The 22,700-nt window shown below is 49.0% G+C and overlaps 2 protein-coding genes across 5 annotated transcripts in view; one reads left to right on the top strand and one right to left on the bottom strand.

Moving 5' to 3' along the window:
• Window positions 1-6: 6 nt before the first annotated feature.
• DPCD (deleted in primary ciliary dyskinesia homolog (mouse)) lies at window positions 7-19,355 on the top strand. Of its 3 annotated transcripts, XM_059900676.1 has the most exons (6): window positions 7-108; window positions 4,922-5,002; window positions 10,940-11,064; window positions 11,409-11,542; window positions 18,458-18,560; window positions 19,042-19,355. In XM_059900676.1, the coding sequence occupies exons 1-6, from the start codon at window positions 45-47 to the stop codon at window positions 19,144-19,146; spliced, it is 612 nt and encodes a 203-aa protein (XP_059756659.1). In that variant the 5' UTR covers window positions 7-44; the 3' UTR covers window positions 19,147-19,355. The 3 variants fall into 3 exon arrangements, with proteins under 3 accessions (XP_059756659.1, XP_059756660.1, XP_059756657.1); XM_059900677.1 differs by lacking the exon at window positions 4,922-5,002; XM_059900674.1 differs by lacking the exon at window positions 19,042-19,355 and having other exon boundaries at window positions 18,458-18,683.
• A 649-nt stretch (window positions 19,356-20,004) lies between these two features.
• Window positions 20,005-22,700, bottom strand: part of FBXW4 (F-box and WD repeat domain containing 4) — an 80,299-nt gene continuing 77,603 nt past the window's right edge. For both annotated transcript variants that reach the window (XM_059900670.1, XM_059900671.1), the window contains exons 7-9: window positions 21,627-21,767; window positions 20,955-21,096; window positions 20,005-20,757 (exon numbers count right to left, since the gene is read on the bottom strand). In XM_059900670.1, the coding sequence (XP_059756653.1) occupies window positions 20,638-20,757; window positions 20,955-21,096; window positions 21,627-21,767 (403 nt within the window). In that variant the 3' untranslated portion in view covers window positions 20,005-20,637. The remainder of the gene's footprint in view (window positions 20,758-20,954; window positions 21,097-21,626; window positions 21,768-22,700) is intronic.

The raw sequence follows: 22,700 nt of genomic DNA, 5'->3' as shown, positions 1-22,700 counted from the left end.
GGTTGCCATGGCAGCGGCCGGGCACGCGGCTGGGCTGAGGGAAGATGGCGGTGACGGGTTGGCTGGAGAGTCTGCGGGCGGCAGAGAAGACGGCGCTGCTGCAGGACGGTAACTTGAGGCACCCCGCGAGCACCCTCGTCCTTTCCCCCAGGGTCCGGCCCTCCGCTCTGGCGCCTCCGGGAAGGGCCTCAGCCCAGGACGGCAGGGCTGGGAGGTCGCGGCCTCCCCCTAGGGCCGTTACTGCATTTGCAGATGAGGAAACTGAGGCCCAGAGAGATGAGGTGACTGGAACACACGTCTCTGGACACCCTAGTTTCCTGGACACCACCTCACTCCGCTCTGAGTTCTGTTACTAATAAATAATAATTCTTTTCACGTTCACTGTCATTTGCTCCTCACCGCTGTCCCGAGAGGTGGTTAGTTTTGACCCCATTTTACAGAAGAGGAAACTGAAATCCAGGATTTTAGATCGGCCCCAGCTCCCCCAGTCAGTCAGTGGTACAACTGGATCTTGACCTGGGATCCCATGAACCTCAGTCTGGAGGTTCTGTTGCTGAAAGCAGCCTGGTATCATAGAGAGGCAGGACACCTGGGCTCTAGTTAACGACTCTGCCTTTAATTTACCGTGGGCTCCCCAGTCGGCCTCTTTTACTTGTTTGAACGTCATTTTCCTCATCTGTAAAATGAGGTGGATGGATTACCTGTGTTGTCTCTGAGGTCCTTTCCAGCTGTAATGTTATGTTTGTAAGTGAACCTCTAAATGTTCCCTGGGTCTTTAGAGGAGACAAAGCAACCCCCTACCCCCACCTCGTGCTGGTCCTGGAAGAGGTGGGCACAGAGGTATGGATGGAGTTCTGACTTTCTTCCACCCTAGGACTGGCCAGTGCTTCAGGGTCCCTTCCTGGACTCACTTGGCAGCCAGAATGAATTCGGTCTGAATTCCTGTAGCTTTCAGGAAACCAGCAGGGACTGACATCCACAGGCAGAGGCCAGTTAAGAAAGAGTGGAAATTGAAGTCAGCTGGTCATTTGCTCATTTATTCATGCAGTATTTAGGGATGATTTTTACTGTGTGTCAGGTTGTGTGCTAGAGCAGATAGAAAGAAAAAGACATGTCCCAGGAGTTCACATAGTGGTCAGGAAAAAAATGTAAATAAACAAAAGCGTGTGTGTTAAATAGAGGTTGGACTCTTCTATAAAATGCTATGAGAGCACAGAGGTGAAAATGATTATCTCTTTGAAGGAGGACCTGACAGAAGAGGTGATGTTTATGGGTCCTAAAGGATGAATAGGTGTTTGGTAAGTGGAGAAGAGGGGATAGTTATTCCAGGAAGAATGACTCACGTGTAAAGGCACAGAGGTGTGAAAGTATATGGCTGATTACTAGGGGCATAACAAAACATTTAGTGAGGCTGAAGCATTCACCCAGTCATATCTCCCTACACTGTGTCAGGTACTAGGTGCTAGGATGCAATAGTGAATAAAAGGACACTTTTCTCAAGCGATGAGGGGAAATGGTGGAAAATGAAGAGAGATTGCAGATAAATTGAGGTATGTTGTGATAGATCTCCTATGCCAAACCAAAGATTCTGAACATTATCTCATCGGACAGTGGGTTTTGTTTTTATTGTAAGACGTACATAACATAAATTTACCATTTTAGCCTTTTTTAAGTGTACAGTTTTGTGGCATTAAGTACATTCACATTGTTATGCCACCATCACCACCATCCATCTCCAAAACGTTTTCATCTTCAGCTGAAACTCTATACTCATTAAACACTAACTCCCCAGTCTCCTTATCCTCAGCCCCTGGTAATCACCATTCTACTTTCTGTCTTTATGAATTTGATTACAACAGGAACCTCATATAAGTGGAGTATACAATATTTGTTCTTTTGTGACTGGCTTATTTCACTTAGCATAATGTCTTCAAAGTTCATCCATGTTGTCGCATGTGGAAATGAGGAAATGTCGCATGTCGCTTGAGGAAATTTTGATTTCCTCCCTTTTTAAGGTCTGAATAACATTCTTCCATTGTATGTATATACCATATTTTGTTTATCCACCGGTGTGTCGATGGACACTTGGGTTGCTTCCACTTTTTTTATTGTGAATAATTACTGCTGTGAACATGGGTGTACAAAATATCTATTCTAGTCCCTGCTTTCACTTCCTTTGGTCAAAGGACAGTGTTAAACAAATATTTCATCAGTCAGGACTTCGTTAAGTTTTTTTGTGAGTAACATCACAAAACAACATTGTTAGTCCCCCCACCAAACCAAAACCAAAAGAAAGAAAACAAACAAAAAAAGCCAAATGTGTGTATATGCCTTGTCAAACCTCTCCTATAGATTTACCCTCCTAATGTGTATGTGAGTGGGTGTAGGATGCTACTAACTTCCCGCCAAGAATCACTTCTGTTGCTAATGAGAACCCAATACACTTCTTCATAAATAATTTATGTTCACTGTGGAAGTAAGAAAAATTAATAAACAAGTCACTGGTAATCCTACCATGCAGAGATAACCACAATTGACATTTTCATACAGAAACTTCCATATTTTTTCCATGCATACAAACTCATATATTTTTTTCTTTCACCAAAATATCATAGTAATAAACTTAAGATTTTTTAATATTCAGATACATATGTACACATAGAATAAATATGTATTAGAATGAAGTATAGATAAATATTATATGATCTTGGGTACAGGAGGATATTCTAAGCACAACTTCTGGATAATAACCACAAAGGAAAAAGCAATTGACTATATAAAAATTAAACACTTGTTTGGGAAAACCCACGTTAAACAAAGTTAAAGGGCAATTAAAACTGAGAACATTTGCAACATATATGACACGTGCTTAATATATACAAAGTTCAATCAGATTAGTAAGAAAAAGATGAATACCCAAATAAAATAGGCTAAGGCCTAAACAGGTAATTCACTAGAAACATGAACAATAAACCCTTGGAACATTGTTCATCCTTATAACCTTAAAGCCATATAGATATACTAGTATGGTTATTACAGGATCAACTTTGGCCTCAAGTGAGTTTAAGCCTGGGCTGTCATTTCCTAGCTTTATGACCTTGGACAAGTTACATGACCTTTAATCCTCAATTTTCCTTACTTGTGAAATACAAGTACTGGAGGCACATAGGATTATTGTGAGAATAAATGCAATAAAACATGTAAAGTGCCTGGCCCATAGTAAGCACTGCATCCTGCCTGCACTTAAGACTGGACTCCAGGGGAGAAGAGAGTCAGGCCAGACACCCTCAGCTACTCACAGGGAGCACCTTATACCCCACTCCTGATAGGACAACCTCTTACAGCTCTATGAGCCAAACAAATGAGTAAAGGTGGTGTAACCTAGGGGCCTACTGAGAGGCCCTGCAAATTTGGGGGTGAGTTTCCCCAGAATACAAATTCGGAATGACTCAAGGGAACTATGTCTCAGAGGAGTGAATGGACAGTGAAAAGGCTTGGTAGATCAGATAACAGTTGCAAGTTTTGGCTAGTGACTCCTTTAGCTGGTTAAGGGCCTTGGGGCTCTATTCATCAAGCATACGTTAGGTACCTGTCTACTGGGCATTGGTACTGTTATTAGTCTCACTGAGGAGCCTACCTATATCTACTTACCTATCTGTAAATATAGGGGAAATTATATAGCCACTTTTAAGAAAATGCTTAGTATTATATTACATAGGTGGAAGAGCTGGTCTAAGAGACGCCATTGGGTTCTTCTGTTCTTTCAATGAAAGATGAAGCAATGTTCATTCACTCTCTCAATCAGTATTTAGTTGAGCTCCTAAAATATGCCAAATACTATACTAAGTGATAGGGAAACCATAGGTAGGGGGGATAAAACCCCTCTTACCTTAGTAGAAGAGACAGGCAATAATCCAAAAATCACACAAATACATGTAAAATCATACCAAGGTAAATGCTGTAAGGAAAACACACGGGGACTAACATCGTGTGGCTGTGTGATAGGGATGGCCTAGACATGTACAGAAGAAGGCAGAGCGAGGGCACGGCTGGAGGGGGGCTTTGGTCGGGAAACCCAGTTCAATATCCTGAGCACATAGGCTTGGTTTTAGGAACTGGGGAGAGAAAGATAAATATGATATCATTCTGAAACAGATGCTTTTAAAAGCATAGTATGTGATAAATGCTCCACTGTGGATATGAATAAAGCACCAGGGAGGCATAAACAAACAAGTGATGAATTTTGCCAAGGTGGTTAGGGGTGATAGTTTAGGAAGATTGCACAGTGGAAGTGACATTTGAGCTGGATTTTGAAGGGCAAGGAGGAGTTCAGCAGTTGGGAAGAAGTTTGGAGCTATTTCTGGTAGAAGAATCAGCAGAGTAAAGACATGTTCAGAGAAAGCTTAGAAAGGAAATGAGTCCCAGGACATGTCCTAAAGTAGTGGTGGGCGATGGTTGGCAAGGAGTTCGTGGGAGGCTCTGGGAAGGTTTTTTAACATGCCCAAGGCTGTTAGTGTTTCCCAGGTAGATCTCTTTTTTTTTTTTTTTTAACTTATTTATTTATTTATTTATATTTATTTTTGGCTGTGTTGGGTCTTCGTTTCTGTGTGAGGGCTTTCTCTAGTTGCGGCAAGCGGGGGCCACTCTTCATCGCGGTGCGCAGGCCTCTCACTATCGCGGCCTCTCCTGTTGCGGAGCACAGGCTCCAGACGCGCAGGCTCAGTAGTTGTGGCTCACGGGCCCAGTTGTTCTGCGGCATGTGGGATCTTCCCAGACCAGGGCTCGAACCCGTGTCCCCTGCATTGGCAGGCAGATTCTCAACCACTGCGCCACTAGGGAAGCCCCCAGGTAGATCTCTTGACCTGCAAGGCCCAAGGCAAGAGGAGTCTCAGAGGTAAGGCACTCTCTGTTTTGTGCCTAGGGAGAAGGAAGGTGCACTATTTGTTCCCAGATGGGAAGGAAATGGCCGAAGAATATGATGAGAAGACAAGTGAACTACTTGGTAAGTGACGGGGCCCCCAGCGGGCCCTTAGGAACACTTGGGGTGACCTAAGCAGAGGTAAACACGCATAGCTGAGGCTTCAGGGAGGATCCCAGCACCGCATGTGGAAGCTCAGGGAGACTGAAGCCCTTGAGGCAAGATTGTTCCTGAAAATAATCTGAGGTCAGGGCTGGACACCAGAGATGGAGTGGGCGTCTGCTTGACCAGTAAACCTCACTCCACCCCCAGACAAATAAGAGAGTGAGTAATTCTTCTAAGGTGGGAATGGGCATGTAAAGAAACCATTGGGAAAAAGCTTTACAGAGAAGGTGGAATTGGAAGTAAGCCTTGAAGGCTGAGTAGTGGTAAGGGCAGGCTTTCCCTGCAGTTTTTTTGCCTATTTTTTTGTTTTGTTTTCTGAAGCCACATCGGGAACAAACAAGAATCAGAGGCACAGCTTTTGACCTTGCCTCAGAAGTGGCTCTATTAAATATGTCCCTCATTTTGGAGAAGGTCTGAATCAAAGGGAGTAGGAGGTAGAAATGGTGATTTTGCAGCATTGTCACTTTCATTCCTGCAGCCCTTTTCCTCTAAGAATACGCTCATGAATAGGGGCCGTAGCTCAGATTTCTGGGAATTATTTGATTTGTTCATTCTCTGTTCTCAGGTATGCACATCAGCATTAACCGACTTCCCAGAGCTAGGTGGCTGGTTCTTTGACCCAGGGCCTGAGGCTGTCAGCAGTGGGAGTTGGTCTCTTTATTAAATTTCACCTGAAATGCTAAGACCAATGATAGAATCATGGGCTGGGTTATTTTCTTGTCATTATTCTTGACTTTAATTTCTTCCTGGGCCTGATCGACAGGTAGTATTGGCGAGGGAATTTCTTTTTCCCTTTTTCTGACAGCTCATAAATGTCTAGAACCGACAACACAGATTACACTGGTTTGCATTCTCTTAGTCTCCAGTCTTAAAATATGTGTCCTGTGCATGTTCAGCCGCAGAGTGAAGTGTTGATCCCTCCTTATTATGAGCTGCTTGGGTTCCAGTCCCAATTGGTTTAGTCTGGTGCTATTAAAAATCTTGATGTGTTTAGCATATGACACTGATTTGGTGGAAACCAATACAGTAGTAATATCCTCACAAACCATTGTAATTTATAGCGCTCCCAAGGGGTGACAGCCTTGGAATGCCTAACAGGGGTGAGCTTATGAAAGCAGAGGTCACGTGGGCTGACCACCACCATCACCAGGCCGGGGACTAGCGGTAGCTCTTCTCCCCCAGCCCCCAGCGTCACCTCTCTTCTCCACACAGAGCAAATAATACAGCTGTCGGGGCTGTGGCTGTAAAAACAAACAAACAAATAAAACCCAAGGCCTCTTAGTTGTGCTTGGACATGAAATTAAAATGAAAAAAAGTCCAGGTCCCTTCATTTGTAGCATCCCACATGAACTTGTCATTTTCCCTCTTGGCAGGTGGAGAATAGACAGTGGCCTCCAAACTCCTTTTTCTTAAAAGTAGAAATGGTGGTTCATAGGAGAATGTTGTCTGACTAAAGTTTACCTAATGATAGCAATGCCGTAACTTTTATTGGGCGCCATGCTAAGTGGTTTACATGAACCAACCACATTACAGCCGAGTGTGGTAGGTTACTGCTGTCTTCATTTAACAGTCGGGAAAAATGGAAGCTTCAAGAGGATAAGCACCTTGCTCAGAATCACACAGCTGGTTAGTTACAGAGCTAGGATTTAAGCCTAGGTCTATCTGATGAAGAACCCATGCTTTAATCCACAAGAACATTCTGTTGGGAGTTGAGGTTATTTAATCCCGTTTTCTTTTCTTACTAAATCTTGTTCTCCCCACAATGACCCGGGTAGGGGCTGGAGGGAGCAGGACAGAGATGGGCGGCAAGGAACACCCCACTCAAACCACTGGGCCCTTTGAACAGCTGATCCTTTTCTCACCCATCTCCAACCACCCCACCCCACCTCCGCCAGCTTGCAAAGTACTGTTTTTTTTTCATTTTTAAGTATAAATAATCCCAGGGCCTGAACTGACTTCCATTTGTGCATTCTTTGAAGCAAAATATGGACAGGGTTTTTGTGGGTGTAAATGGTAATACTTTCATTTTCTCAGCTAATTATACAAATTGGATAATTGGCCAAACTCGTTTTCTGTCCGAAAAACCCAGAAAGTAATTTACAGAGAGAATTACCAATAGGACATCTGTCTGGGTCGGAGCTCTTCCGGTCGGTGTTAATAAGCATAGTAGTGTCATATTTTTTTTCGACCCTCTCAGTGCTATTCATTCCCACCCCCAACAGTGAATGCTGTATGTGTATTCATAGAGGAAAAAACTGAAGGGCCCCATAACAATGATCGGAACATCAAACCAGCCCTAGAAGAACACAGCATGTCCAGGGGGGCAGCGGCTGAAGGGCAGGCCATCCCCCAGCGATTACATTCGGATTACCGGCTTAATCTGCTTTGGTATTTGACCGCCAGCCTAACCACCCCAGGCTGCATTTGGAGGATATTGAGCACTTTCATCCCCAAGCACTTCACCGGCTTTATAAATGACCCACTCGATTCCCTTCAGCCTCCTCAGGGATGGGACGTGGCAGCTGTTTAATAGCCACATAGCAATGTTGCAGTGTTTTAGGGCAGAAAAGAAGAATCCTGCATCCAGTTTAAGCTGCAGGGAGTATTTAGGAAAGGGGAATGTAATTATCCACATTGGAAGTGGGCCAGGGCTTGGAGCTCTGGGGAAAGAGGCCTTTAGGACCTCCACTTTCCAGCCCACCTGAAAGATGGGGCCTCCTTTCAGCAGTCTGGGACATCAGCCTGCTTCCTGCTGACTTAGGAAAAAGGCCCCAGGCGCTGCCTCCTTCATATATTCCCCATCAGACCCTTTACAGGGTCATTGAAAGTCTCCTTTCCAAGGACTGGCCCTGGCTCAGCCGGGAAGATATGACAGCGTCCCAGGGAGCTGCCTTGCACACACCAGTTTGGGTTTAACATATAATCAAATCAGAGTGACAGCAGGTGGAAACAGTCTTCTGTTGCCGCAGGAGCTGTCCTTGAGTTCAGGAACAAAGACAGGACAAGAAAGACAAGACAAAATGTGTATTTGCATGTGTGCATTCATGCCCACGTCCATGGGAGAAATAACAAGGACTTCACCGATTCATTTGTTGGATCTTATCTCACAAGGGAATGAATATGGAGACTTTCTTCATATTCTAACAAAGAACTTAATTCCAAGGTGTTAAAAAAAAAAAAAAGGGAAACAGCCAAGGGTCCAAATTTCTGTGACCTGAGTGGCTTTCAAGGTCAGCAGTAAGGAAACCAGTAGCTGACTTTCCTCCTCCTTAGGGTACTCCTTGGGAAGGTTTCTGTTCCAAACCCAGTATTCCATGGATAAAAGAGTAGACAGGAAATCCTGGTATCGGAATTGCCTCTCCTGGCCACACTGGCATCATGCCTCAGGACACATGATTTAACAGGGTCCATGATTACAGGACGCCTCACTTATCCAGCCCCAGATAGTTAGGTGTTTTTCATAAATTATCAATACATTTTCAAATAATTGAAGCTTTTCCTTTAAATGCTAAAATACAAAAAACAAATAGAGCTACTTTTTTTTTTAAAGTGAACCTTTTAAAATATCATATATGCTTATTGAATGTTTATAGAATACAAGTTAGCCTTTTACTAATGATTCAAATTCTGGTCTTGAAGTTAGGAGACCTGAATTTTAGCTGTGGTTTTTGCAAGTTAGTGTATCTTTCTTTTTTTTTCTTCTTTCTTTCTATCTATCTATCTATCTATCTATCTATCTATCTATCTATCTATTTATTTATGGCTGTGTTGGGTCTTCGTTTCTGTGCGAGGGCTTTCTCTAGTTGCAGCAAGTGGGGGCCACTCTTCATCGCGGTGTGCGGGCCTCTCACTATCGCGGCCTCTCTTGTTGCGGAGCACAGGCTCCAGACACGCAGGCTCAGTAGTTGTGGCTCACGGGCCCAGTTGCTCCGCAGCATGTGGGATCTTCCCAGACCAGGGCTCGAACCCATGTCCCCTGCATTGGCAGGCAGATTCTCAACCACTGCGCCACCAGGGAAGCCCTAGTGTATCTCTCTGAGCCTTGGTAATTCTTCATACTCTCCCCTGGAGAGTGGTGGCAAGGGTTGAAGGAGAGCAGGCAGGGAAGAAATGCTGTTTCCCATTTGAAAAATACAGGTACTGGACTAGATGCTTTCTAAAGGAACCTCCACCTTTAAACTCTGTGATGACTGTGTTCTATTATATCGTGATCCCGTCAGGGTCTAAGGATGCTTGTTTGTCCTCACACCAAATGGTACCACATCCTTTTTAGTTCTGTCGCTGCCCTTGATGTGAGCTATCCCGTCATGCTGTTGTCAGTTTGCCTGGGAAAAAATTAATTTCCTGCCTTATTCTACACATAGCATTTTATACATGTCTGAGTGAGAATCTGGGAGTGATCTTTCCTACAATAAAGCGTGAGCTACATGGGTCTTGTCACAGGAAACCGCCACTTAGAGGCATTTGTCGCTTCTGAATTTGCAACTGTGAACACTGCAGCCCAGAAGGCTGGCTTCCAGTTAAGCGAAGTATTACATGAATAGATTTGGATATACTTCTGGTCACAGTCCATTCACTTAAGAGAGAAGAAGTATTTGTGAGAAAAAGAAAAAAGTTGCCTTTAAAGCATATTTCCAAGTTTTACTCTTCCTTATTAATTTTCATTGTAAACTTGGAAATGTGTTTCTAGGGAGAGTTTTTGGCCCTGAGACGTAATAAAATCGCACTGCAGAATGCACCAGACCTTATAAAAGCACATATTAAAGGGAAAATTCAAATTGTGCCGCATACTTTTGTGTTCAGCTTGTGTGCCTTACTTAGAGCATGAGGGTGTTTGGGTTTGGCACCGCTGCCCAGAAGGTCTCAAAGAAACCCATCCTGAGAATCGCATTGCAGCTCTCACCCCCCGGCCCAGAAAAAGGAGCAACTGCGACAGGACGCCAGGCACTTTCTGAGTTGTTTGGTTCCTCACAGCAGCTTCAGGAAGGCTGCTGGCCTGGAGCAACACTGGGACTGCCACCTGGAAGACCCCCATTGCTGCGGGCAGGGAAGGAACACAGGGGTCGCGCTCGGGAAAGCCCCCCGTGGCCATGGTGTGCTGACGGTAGTCACTGTGACAGGGCTGAGCGGGGTTCCTGAGCATCCCAGCAGGGGCCTTCAGTTAGTGTCTACTGCATTAGTCTTTTCACTTTTATGCAAACATCTGGGTTGTAAAATAGAGATGATTATTTGCATTATAAAAGGATGATTCCACTCTATAAAAAATGTACATTAGATCTTTTATAAATAATGCATTTAAAATATGGTGTGTGCCTAAAATTTCCTGTAAATACAACTCCGGGGCTTTTGTTTTAAGCCATGTACACCTGAGATGAGTGAATTTCTATATTTGGACTTTCTGAATCATGAGACAAATCTGCCTATCAGCTTTCACCCTCTTAATTCATTTTTCCTCTGCCCATTTTTAGAGGGAAAAATGCATGTCAGCTCACACTTTTGGGGATCCACATTTTCCCTGTTACTCGTAGCTACACTTTTCCTAACATTCACATCTTCCCTTTGCATGAAGTCACACCTGGGGGTTTCTGAACTCCACTTGGCACCTTTCAGAGCTTTGTTCTAATTCCTTTTGTCTGAGCACCCATGATATGGGCTTTACAAGTTGTCTAATATTGAAATACTCTCCTGAGATTTCAGAGGTTGTGAGGTCCCTGCTCAGATGGATAAAGCCAGTGTAAAAGCCGGTAGCTCCCACTTTTATCCTGTTCCAGTTACCTAATGTGATATTGATGATTCAGCAGAAAGAAGCAGAGTACCTTTCTTCCCCATAATCCCACTGCTTCCTTCTCTCCTCAGTGAGGAAATGGCGTGTGAAGAGTGCCCTGGGCGCCTTGGGCCAGTGGCAGATTGAGGTGGGAGAGCCAGCACTCCCAGCAGCAGGGAGCCTGGGGCCTGAACTCATCACGGAAAGCAATTCCAATGTATGTCTGTCTGTCAGGTGTCTTGGGGAGGCTGGGGGAGTGGGCTGCTGGCCCTCGGGGGCAGGCGCCATGTCTTGTTCACCTCCTCATCTCCAGTGTACCCACCTGGACACAGTGCTCTAGAAATGTTTGCTTCAATGAGTACCCAAAGTGTTTTGGCTTAGTCATCCCAGGGCGAGGGCTCCAGGCCTAGAATGTCACAGCAATGGCAGTATCAGAGGGGAGCTGTGGGGAAGAGCTGAGGGTCTCCCATTGTGCCCCTTGATAGAGATTTGTGGAGGGGGGAGCCATCCTTTCCCACCCCCCTCCAAGAATAGTCCTCAAGTTGGCTTTGCCTTCTGCAGCCCATCTTCATGCGCAAGGACACCAAGATGAGTTTCCAGTGGCGAATTCGAAACCTCCCATACCCTAAGGATGTCTACAGTGTCTGTGTGGACCAGAAGGAGCGCTGTGTTGTCGTCAGAACAACCAACAAAAAGTAAGTGGCATGGTGGGCACCTGCCTGCTTGTGTATGCGCGAGGTGGGGGTGCGGTTTGACCTGGGGTTAGGGCTCAGACGGCTCCCCACCTCAGAGGGCAGAGAAGCCTGCTGTCCAGCTCTGAGGGAGGCAGGAGAGCTTCACTAAAGTCCTGTAGGAGGTGCTAAAAGCTGAAGGGCTTTCTCTCTGCAGGACCAGCTTGAATATTGTAATCAGTTCCACCAGGGCAGGGAAATTTGAACAATGAGTATCTGGCCCAGTACTTGGCACATACTGGGGCTCAATAAATATTTGCTGGATGAATGAGAGGATGAGGGAATCACCTGGCCATTGCCTTGTGATCTTAAGTGGTTCTGCTGTAAGGTTATTGTGCCTTGACCTCTGGCTGGATCCAGTCCATGATGAACTTGGCCTGGTAACATCACTTTTGGAGCTGGCAGGGGGCCATGGCCTGGAAGGTGCACCTGTCTGAGGTGGCAGTTACCGAACTTTCAAGTACTGGTCTGGGAGCAGCAAACCTATCCCTCCCTGAACTGAGGGACAGTGAGCCGGTGCTTTGGCCTCTTGGAAGTCTCTTGCATGAAGTCTCTTGCATTATGTTTCAAAGGGGGTACTAGACTTCCTTTTGCTCCTCTTCTCATGGTCTGCTAGGGGAAGGCAAAATGTGGGGTTGAGGGGACAGAAGGTGACCAAGGTGGAGATCTGATCCTGGCATAGCTGCTTCTGGGCTGATCATCTTGGAAATGCATTGATCTCGTTTGGGTTTCTGGAGCTCTGACTGATCACAGGAGAAGAGAAGAGCCCTGTGATGACTCGGTCATGACCTGAGTCAGAGGGATTTCAGAATAGGACCAACTCCCATGAAATAGATTTGGGGCAGTGAGATGGGAGGTTTTATGAGTTACTGGTCCACAGACTGTGAAGCCACCCGACATGTCTCATGGGGTGCTAAGCTTAGGCCAGAGGTGTCCCCATCCATCCACTGGTTTACAAGCAGTAAGGAAGACCCAGCTATTTGTCCATCTTCTCAGGTGGTGTGGTGCCAGCCTCCCGTCCCATCTCCCTCAAGGTCCATGATGCCCACGGGGAAGCAGTGTGCCTCTCAGGCTCCCCTGGTGCAGCCCTGGGTTCTGCCCTCCTCTATGACCCCCACACCCTCTCACTTTGGCAGGGTTAAGGGGTGGGGAAGGGGTAGAGATGAATGAATTAATTTCAGGATTATTGCTGTACACGCAGCCAGCAGCCCCTGAAGTGGGCCTTGTCTATAAATACAAAGTCATAATAATAAGGATTTGCGTTTATAAAGCACTTCGAAGCCCTCAGATAAAAGGCAGTTTATTCCTGTTATTGTTCTCATCATTAACAGCAGTCAGTGCCTAAAGTGGGATTTAGTAATTTCAGACAACAGAGAAATTGCCTTTAGGAAAACAAACTCCGTGCTTCAGCAAACATTCCCTGGCGTAAGAGGCCCTGGGTCCAAACTAGGAACAAAAGTGCTTCTGATAGCACTTGAATCTGCAGCCCAGCAGTTTGTGGAGCTGGCTGCTGCCTCCCTTTTGTCCCCCAGAGGTCACTGTCGAATACAGATACCAAGCAGAAATGTGATTACCAGGGAGTGAGAAAAGAGAGGCTAGCTAGCTCACCAAAAAATTCATCTGCAGGCAGATCCTCTGGGTCCCATCTCCTGTGCGTATTCAGCCATAGGTGGCGCTCTTGGCCAGGCGCTCCATGACCAGAGGCCCACTCCGGCGCCCAAGGCAGGGGGAGACATTTTTGAACTGATGGGTAAGGCCAGGTGGGATGGGAGTAGTGCCCCACAGGGAGCAGGGCCGGGATTGGATTCCCAAAGAGGGGAGAGGAGTATGTGAGTGCCCACCTCAGAGCCTACAATGAGATCTCAGGTTCAGTGGCCCAGCCTGGCTCAGCACAGCCTTCCTCAGGATCCTCTGCTGGGAGGAAGGTGAGAGGCTGCTAAACCCCTAACAGGCTCTTCCTGAGCCTAGTGGCATTTTCATCTTCTACCTGGAGTAGATGTCCTATACCTTTACTACCCCTAAATACACAGAACTCAATAGCTATTCCTTTGAGCAGTGTTTAGCTTTTTCAAGATACTTTAAAAATCTGTTTTCTGATCATCACACCATCCAGTGGTGGACAGGGTATGTTTTTTTAAATTTTATTTATTTATTTATCTATTTATTTATGGCTGTGTTGGGTCTTCGTTTCTGTGCGAGGGCTTTCTCTAGTTGCGGCAAGTGGGGGCCACTCTTCATCGCGGTGCACGGGCCTCTCACTATCGTGGCCTCTCTTGTTGCGGAGCACAGGCTCCAGACGCGCAGGCTCAGTAATTGTGGCTCACGGGCCTAGTTGCTCTGCGGCATGTGGGGTCTTCCCAGACCAGGGCTTGAACCCGTGTCCCCTGCATTGGCAGGCAGATTCTCAACCACTGCACCACCAGGGAAGCCCCAGGGTATGTATTTTTATTCTTGTGCTATATATGAATGATTATGTATCTATAAAGTCAGCATGATGAACTGACTTACTGAAGGGATAGTTAGTGATGGTTTCAGTGCCCAGGCCTCTTCAGTTTCCATCACACTGTGGCTTTTCTGATTTGACTTCCTTCACCTGGAGGTTCCATGCCTGCCCCGATTCTGATATTCTGGATTATGGTTACCAGTAAAAGCCAGAGTTCCTTTGTCTATACCTGCCTTGTCTCTGAATAACTGGGTTGGCCATTTCTCTTGAAGGAATTGATTCCAGTGTATTATGTCCTTGGCCCTAGGTAATAGCAAGGGATGAATCAGGAAAGGAAGAAAGTGCTTTTCCAGGATCCCATTGTGGCACCATCTATTCCCAATAAGAGTGTTTGTGCAGAAAGAAGGTTCTTAGCCTCAGCCTAGAAGCTGGCAGCTATAAGTGGAATGAACTAGGATGTGGAGTAGGAAGATGTCAGCTTGAATCTGGCCTCTGCCACATATTACCCGTAGCATTTTGGGCAAGGGTTCCTCATATATCATAGGAGAATACTCATACGTACGTCACAGATTGTTTGGGGAATTATGAAATCGTATATGTACAAACACTCAGCCCCATGCCTGGCCTGAAGCAGGCCCTCAACAATTCTTTGAAAATTAGAACCTGAGGAGAGCTTGGCTGATTTGACATCGGTAATACTAACACTGTGGGAGTGTTAATAGGCATCTCTAGAAAAGAGGATTCTGTGGTCAAATAAGTTTAGGAAACTCACTTTGGTAGGACTTCTGAGTGCCTTTAGTATGTGAATGTGCGCTGTGACTCTCTACAAGGGGCTACTGTAGGCAGGGGTGACCAGTTTACCTGGAGTGTTGATGTTTAAGAAAGAAGGGGAGATTTGCCGACTGATTCTCTAAGGGACGGACTGGCTAGAGGCTTCTCTCGACCAGTCTGGCCGAGCCTGTGTGCAGGTGTGCAGAGCACCCAGTGGAGGTGTGTGGGGCGTGGCCCATGTGACTCCACAGCCATCCTGCTTCTACTTTCAGCCTCCTCCAGAGTCTCTCTCTAAAGGCCTGGCCTCTTGTGCCCTTTCTCAGTTCACTAAAAGGGAGAATGGGTTGGGAAAGGACTGGGAATTGGGAAGGGGAGACAGCAGAGAGAGAGTGATAGGGTGCAGTGGATCATTTCTGAAATAGCCAAAGTGAAGGAGCTGTCCTTTTGACACAGTTTTGAGAGAGGTACAGAGTTGGCCTGTTCCGGTCCCTTTGACAGTGACTGAAAGTTCATCTAGGGCAGCTCCTTTATTTTTAGAAAGGAATTTGGAGGAAGAAACTGAGGCCCGGAAGTTAAGTGGCCTGTCCAGAGTCACAGGACAGGGCCAGGAGTCCTCCTGAGAGCCTTTGCTTGCATGTACATCTTTTGGACACTTTTACATTCAGAAAGGAAGCCCACTCTGTGTTAGAGGGAGTGCCCAGGAGACCTGCAGGGTGGCTGGGTCCTGGGGGAAACCACCCCCCATATCTGCCCCATCCTTGGACAGACACAGGGAACCTAGACCAGGTGGTCTGTTACTTTGAGGTGAGAATGTAGAGCGATGGCGGGGGGGGGGGCGGTCAGGAGATTGGGGGGATTATCACTGTAATAAGGGTATCTCCGTTTACCAGTTTTATGACTTGGGCAAGATACCTAACTTCCCTGTGCCTCAGTTTACTCTTCTGTAAAAGAGGATAACAGAAGCAACCAACCTGAGAGGGTTGTTTTGAGGATTCGATGTGTGTTGAACAGGGCCTGGCACAGATTTAGCATTCATAAATGTCACCTTTCACTGTGTGGCTGAGACCAAGGACAGTGAAGGCGGCAGGTGAGAATGGGGGTTGTTGTGCATCAGCGAGAAGTCCAGGAACCACCACACTATAAAGGCTTAGCTTTCAGCAGAAACACAGGGTCTCCTCGGGCAGCGATATGGCCTGTTTCTTCTTCATCCTTAAATCCCCAGCTCATAGCTCAAGGTCTGGGACACAGTTGACGCCTAAGAAATGTTTGCTGCCTACCTAGGGCTGCCTGAGGCTGAGCATTTGGGCTTTTCCAGAAGCACAGTGGGTCCCTCTCCAGTCCAGGTGCTGGTGAGAAAGTGAAGCATGGTTCTTCTCAGGGCAAACCCCAAGGCCAGGGATGGAGATAAGGGAGTGTGGGCTGCTCCCTGAGGAGAGAAAGCAGATGCCCCATACTCCCTTGAAGACTGCCCATCAGGAGCCCCTGAGGAAAATGGTTTAACCTCAGCCAATAAACTAAGTCCATTAGAATGGACTCATAACAGAGCTGAGCCTCCAGACCTACTCTGCCTCCATCCCCCCACCTCGTGAGAGGTGACGGGAGTAGAACAGGGAAGCTGGGGTAAGTCATGCAACTCAAGTTCCCTTTGATCTTGTCATTGCTGTTGAGACCAAGCCCTGGGACTCTTTTTCCAGTCCTACTACCCCTGCCTGGGGAATGTGCCTTGACAGTGCCCCTCTGAGAGTACACAGGTGTGTCCCTGTCCCCCCTCCCCGGCACACAGCCAGGTAGGCAGAAAGGATGTCCCCACGTTCTGCGCAGCAAGGCCTTACACAGTCCCCCTGGGTTCGGCTGAGCTGTGTGTGCCAGGCTGCTTCTCTCCCGGTTCTGCTGCTTGTGTATGTTTGCAGGGAAGATGTTAACACTTCCTAACAAGCCTTTGTGTTCATCTAATCTCTGCTGTTTAACCTTTGACTCCCTCCCTATTATCAGTGTCTGCCACCTTTGCTGGCCAGACCAGAGGCCCCAGAAAGAGCCCTCAGCCTGGGCTGGCTAGGAAGAGGATGAAGCCGACATTCCACCCCGGTTTGTAGGCAGATGGATCACCTTTCCCTGGGGCAGAGTTTGGAAAATAAAGCAAACTTGTGGTGCCATTAGGATCCCCCAGCCCCCACTCCTTTTGAACTGTCAGCCTTTAAGTAAACATTCTTTTCCTGCCACGGGTCCCAGCACCTTGGCGGGGAGTGAGGAACCTGGAGGATAGGGCCCCTGAGAGCCTTCACTAAACTGAGGGATTTGGGCAGGGAGAGCAGGGCAGAAGTGCTGCATTGATGTCAACTCTCTTGAGTCCCCAGGGCATCAGGGCTTTTGAAGTGGACTGGGGGTACCTGCCACAACGACCAGGCCCCTCTGACATATTAAAAGCCCTATGCTCTCCAGGCCCCTCACTTGAGTTTGTCTGTACCTGTCTGCAGCATTTCCCTGCCCAGCCCACATAACCTTGCAGCAGCAGTGATGCCATGCCTGGGTGACAGGTCTGGTAACCACTGGCCAGAGCCTAGGTCATACTTCCACCAAGGAAAATGCCAAACAGTCCTATTGCTAGAGATGAGGAGGCCATTGCTTGTGCTCCAGTGTAATAAGCACCAGACCAGGAGCAGGGAACTTTAATCCTGACTCTACTGACAACTGGCTGTGAAGCCAGGCGAGATATTTCACCTCTCTGAACCTGAGTTTCCTCTTTGGCAAAGGAGGTCAAATTATAGACATTATGGGTTGGATGTTGCTATCTGGGTTTGTTTTTTGTTTTGTTTTGTTTTTTAGTTTTTTGGCTGTGCCACGCGGCACGTGGGATCTTAGTCCCCTGACCAGGGATCGAACCCATGCCCCCTGTATCGGAAGCGAGCAGTATAACCACTGGACGGCCAGGGAGGTCCCAGGGTTGTTTTGTTTTTTTACTAAAAGGGATCATCAATCTCTGGACTGCCACCTGCCGATGAGGGGGACCGAGTGTGGTATGTGAAAATGGAGGAGTGGGGTCTCAGGGCCAGCAAAGTAATCCAGGGCCCCAGAGATCCAGCTTCCTTGATGAGTCACATGGCTTGTTCTCTTAGGGATATTTCTCCTTGTGGATGTACTCCCCTCTCTGGCCTACAAGTAGAGTCAGGCTAACAAGGCCTTGAAAGACCCCAAAAGAGGAAAAGGTAGCTGAGGTCCTCAGTAAAGTGCCATGTAAGTGCCAACTGTCAGTTCCCAGCTTTCGAGGACAGCCCTAGATGTCCTTATTCTGTTTCTTGTTAGCACACATATCCCATTTTCTTTGGGTGCTGAGGAGGTAGGGCTCGCCTGAGCCAATTGTGTATTCCAGGAGGCTTCTTCCACGTGTCTTTGGGAGGACTGAGCTTGAAGTATGAGTCACTCTGACCCCTGGTCTAATCAAGGAATTATGACTGGCCCTGTTCCATTGCTGGACTGGCCATAAGGCCTTTCATTCTTTTCCTTCCAGGACCACTAAGCTCTAAAGTACTGGCATTCTAACTGGCTTCCCTTCTTCCTCTTTGGCTGTGTGGGGGGAATTGTATAGAAGTTTGGCATCAGAGGGCCTGATGCCCAACTGTTGGGGTCACTTTGTTGGGTGTTCTCATGGCCTCTTGGTGTCCCCACAGGTACTACAAGAAGTTCACAATACCTGACCTAGACAGATATCAGCTACCTCTGGATGATTCCTCGCTGAGCTCTGCTCATGCCAACTGCACCCTTGTCATCTCCGTAAGAGTCATTCAGACTTCTTGGCCACTATGTCAGGGAAAGGCTCCTTCTTCCCCTGCCCACTTCCCATCCTACTGGAGTCCTCAGTTCCAGCCCCAGCTACTCCTGGGGTGTGCTTGCTAGAGAACAGGCCTGTCTGCCTCAGCATGGCATGAGCTGGTGAGGGCTCAGGAGGAGCCTGATTTTAAAATCATAGCTGGAAGAGGATAGAGGGTGATGGGGAGGGGTGGAATCCACAGAACTGGGGTTCTAGACGGTCCAGAGGCCTACCCCTACCCAGCCATGTGACCTTGAGCAAATCATTCAACCTTGTAGGCCTCAATTTCCTCATCTTTGAATAAAGGGAGTAGAAGGGGCCCTGAGAGAGAGAGAGAAAGAGAGAGAGAGTGTGTGTGTGTGTGTGTGTGTGTGTGTGCGCGCGCGCGTGTGTAGGGAGGGGTGATGTGACTGAATCATGTCCTCTCCTTGGCTCCATCCACAGTACCAGAAGCCAAAGGAGGTCCTAGTAGCTGAGTCAGAGCTGCAGAAGGAGCTGAAGAAGGTAAAGACGGCCCACAGCAGTGATGGGGACTGCAAGACTCAGTAGCGGACCCCTGAGGCCTGCACTTCCAGCGCTGAGTGTGGGTGAGGCTCTTCCTGTAGACGCCTCTGAGACTTCGAGGCTTGGGCCTTTCCGGCACAGGGGCAGCCTCTTTTCTCCCAGGAGCTGTCCAGGCTCTGTAAGAACTGGGCCTCAGGGCACTCCTAGCCCCCGAGTCGTGGTCTTCTCTCCTGAGTAAAGTAATTCTGAGTCACTGTGGGTGCACTGCCCTCTTGTCCACCTCTGATGCTTCTGCCCCCAGGGAGGGTGCTGCTGATGACATTTCCTTCTCCTCTAGCCTAGGGACCTTCAATATAGAACCTTCCACATAAAGGGAGGTGTGGGTCTTAGATGGAGAAGAGGATCAGGGAGCCCTGACCCCAGTAGGGCAGGGCGTCCTCCCCAACCTGTTTGCATAAACTCAGAGGAAAACCAGGCTGGAAGCGCCCCTGTGCTACCTTACCTTGTAGACCCTAAGTGAAGGGTGAGTGAGGAAGAAGTTTTTAAACTGCAGAAAACCTGGAAACAGCCCAGGATATTAAGACGCTGTGGGTGTAAAGCCAGCCTAAGGGTTGCAGCATTGTGGAGCGCTGGAGTAGGGTGAAGGAGGTCACTGCAGGCGGACAGCAGCTTAGCAGCCAGGAGCCTTTCCACAGTCCCCCTCCATACCCCACAGGTGACACCCACCCTACCACCAGGGCCAAAGGGGTGGAGGGGGTAATGAGAGGTTTTCCTGAAGAAAAGAAACGTTTGTTCTTTGAGACACTGAGCCACGAGATCTTACCCTTCCCTAGCATGCCCAACCCCAAGTTTAAATCTGTTGTTCCTTCTCCCTGGGGTCTTGCCAGCCAGTGAGGAACCAGATCTGTGAACAATCAAGCTTTATTATTTCTACAAAATCAACATTTTAGCATGTCTCAACAGCTAGCCTGAGGTTGGGCTGGCTCAGAACTCATTCAGAATTTCGGGGTTCCCTTTGTCCTTTCTTGGTTTCAAAGGAAGACCAGGCCACAGTACCCCAGGAATGAGTCCCCAGCCCAAGAGCTTGGTCAAGGGTGGGGTCTGACTGAGGTGGAGGCTGGTGTCACAGGGTATTGGCAGCCTCCCCTCTCCTTCCAGGGAAGGGGCAGGAAGGGACCAACTGGGAAGGCTGGAGCACCTCACCTCACTCTTGTGGTGAGCTGGCCCGGCTCTAAGAAGGGGTGGGCCTCTCTCCCCAGGCCAGATCCTTGCTCTGGCCAACAGGGAAGCGAGGCCCGGCTAAGTTCAGCTGAGCAGCAGCAGGTCCCTTCTTTCCAACTGGTTCCTGAGAGGGATTGCACCCCTGGGTAACCCCAGTGCCCAGGAGTCAGCAGCCTTTATCTTAAGGTGCCTGAGTACCATGGTCACAGGTCTAGGCACCCAGGCAGGGCCGGGGAAGAGGTATCACTGCACCCTGCAGGCAGCAGAGGTCCCTGAGTAGCTGGCTCCTCTGGCCCACAGGCTGGGGTGGCCCTGTCACGGGGTTTGAAAGTCCAGGCCATGGAGGTTGTAAGACAGCGCAGCGTAGAGATGCCTGGTGGTGAAGCGCAGGCAGTACACAGGACTGCTGAGGGGCGTCGACGTCAGAGGGAAGGCCTGCACGGGAGGGACAGGAGTGGCGAGAGCGTCCCCACCGGGAGCCGGGGGAACCCAAACCCAGGATTCCCAGGCCCAGTGCCAGGGGACAGGGGCCACTGTAGGCTTCCTCCCACCCCCTCCAGGCACACCCACTACCAGCGCAGCCCCCAATAAGTCCTGGCATCCAGGAGGCCTGCGGTGGGCAGGACGCTTACGTGCAGGCAGGCCCTTTGGCGCCGGTCCCACAGTCGCACCACACCGTAGTAGGAGGAGCCAGTGGCCAGCAGGTGGTTCCCATCCGTCTGCAGGCAGTACAGGGTGCTGTCGTGGGGCTCTTCCCACTCCATGACACACTTCCTGTCCGGGAGGAGGTGATGCAGGGGGAGGTTTGGGGGTGCCCTCCACCTCCACCCCAGCTTCCCCAGAGGCCTTAGGGAGCCACTCTGGCTGGGAGAAAGAGATGCCGAATCACCAAATTCCTTTAAAACCAGACTTAATGGGGGAAAGCCTCCTCAGTAAAGATCTCTTTCTCAGCAAGTCCCTGGCCCCAGGCAGGTTTATGCCTCGTTTGCGCATCACATGGCTGCTGTGTGTCACCAGACTTAAGAGGCAAGAAAGGCCTCAAGAAAGCTGGGACAGAATGCTGAGGGACAGCACCCTGATGGCTCCCAAGGCTCTTATCAGGGCCTGGTGGCTATGGTCTCCCGGGTCACAGGACCAGGGCTGCCAAGGTGGGGAGCCTAAGCTTGATCTGACCTTGTCAGCTGCTCTCTACCAGCCCCTGATATAGAGTCTCTGTCCCTCTCCTTTGGGCCCGCCAGGACTGGAGGGAGGGCCAGGACTGGCGTGGGGTTCTCACCACCTGTCCTCCTGCCCGGCACACTCACCGGACACTGGCTCGGAGGTCCCAGTAGCGAACGTAGGTGTCGTAACCACAGGACAGGAGTGTGGAAGGGGACTCGTACATGACGTCCAGCACCCCGGCCCCTGGGGGAAAGTCACCGCCCAGGTGCGTCATCAGCTGCCCACTGGGAAGAGAAGCAGGGCAGAGGATGAGAGCTTGTCCCACCCTGGCCCACACACATTCTTTTAACCTTCAAATGGCATCAGTTCCTGGGGAAATGCAGCTCTCCTTCCTGAGCTAGATTCCCTTAGGAGGGCGGCCAAAGGAGGAGATGCCCTAGACTCCCACCCCTCTCCCCACTTCCCAGTCCCTGCCTCTCCCCCAGCTGAAGGCCTCAGTCAGCCACCAGCAGCCCCTCCATCACACCTGCACGCTGGCTGCCTGCCGCCCAGCCACTCCTCCTCAGGACGATGAATGGGCCTTGCTGAAGGGGTCGGCCCCCCTCACACACACACACACACTTGGTTACTTTATACGCCTTGATCCCGCAGGTCATGCGGTTCTGCGCTGCCTGAGTCCAATGCCTTAATTCCTGCCTGTAATCTGGGGCTCAAACCTCACTGGGGATAAAGACCACACAAAGGGAGAAGGGGAGTCCCAGGAGATGTTAAAACAAGTAAACACCTTTGTGTCTGGGGAGAGAAATCGCTGAGAAAGCAGCTTAGCAGGCTGGTCCCTGGTGTTCCTGGCCCGGCTGGCCCCCGGCCCGGGGCTAGCACGCCTCTGTGATCACAGCCACCAGCCTGCTGGGCTCCAGCTTGCTCCCCCCACCCTTGCCCCTCTCGGTGGCCGAGAGCAGATTACCGAGAAGAACAATTTCTTTGTGACTGTGTAATTCCCTCCGTGACCGCGGCAGTGGGCAGACCCCTCGCCCCGATGCCAGACCCCTAGCAACCACGTAGGGGGGCCTCCTGGCCCTAGCAACTACCCCTCAACATCAAGTGTACCCGCTAATTCCTGTGGCTAGGGGACGGGTAGAAGCGGTGAGTTTCTGCAGAATGACTGGGGGGAATGAAGAAGGGGACACGCTCCAGGCCAAATCCCTCAGCTTCACCCA

This window comes from Balaenoptera ricei, chromosome 16, assembly GCF_028023285.1.
Source record: "Balaenoptera ricei isolate mBalRic1 chromosome 16, mBalRic1.hap2, whole genome shotgun sequence".
Lineage (NCBI taxonomy): Eukaryota > Metazoa > Chordata > Mammalia > Artiodactyla > Balaenopteridae > Balaenoptera > Balaenoptera ricei.
This window is presented reverse-complemented; position numbering and strand designations above follow the sequence as displayed.

What these genes read in the sequence shown, in the direction of transcription:
- DPCD (XM_059900674.1), top strand. Translation starts at nt 45, where the DNA reads ATGGCGGTGACGGGTTGGCTGGAGAGTCTGCGGGCGGCAGAGAAGACG. An exon ending in GACGGCGCTGCTGCAGGACG is followed by an intron (nt 109 to 4,921) that starts GTAACTTGAGGC and finishes TTTTGTGCCTAG; the next exon opens with GGAGAAGGAAGGTGCACTAT. An exon ending in GAAGACAAGTGAACTACTTG is followed by an intron (nt 5,003 to 10,939) that starts GTAAGTGACGGG and finishes TTCTCTCCTCAG; the next exon opens with TGAGGAAATGGCGTGTGAAG.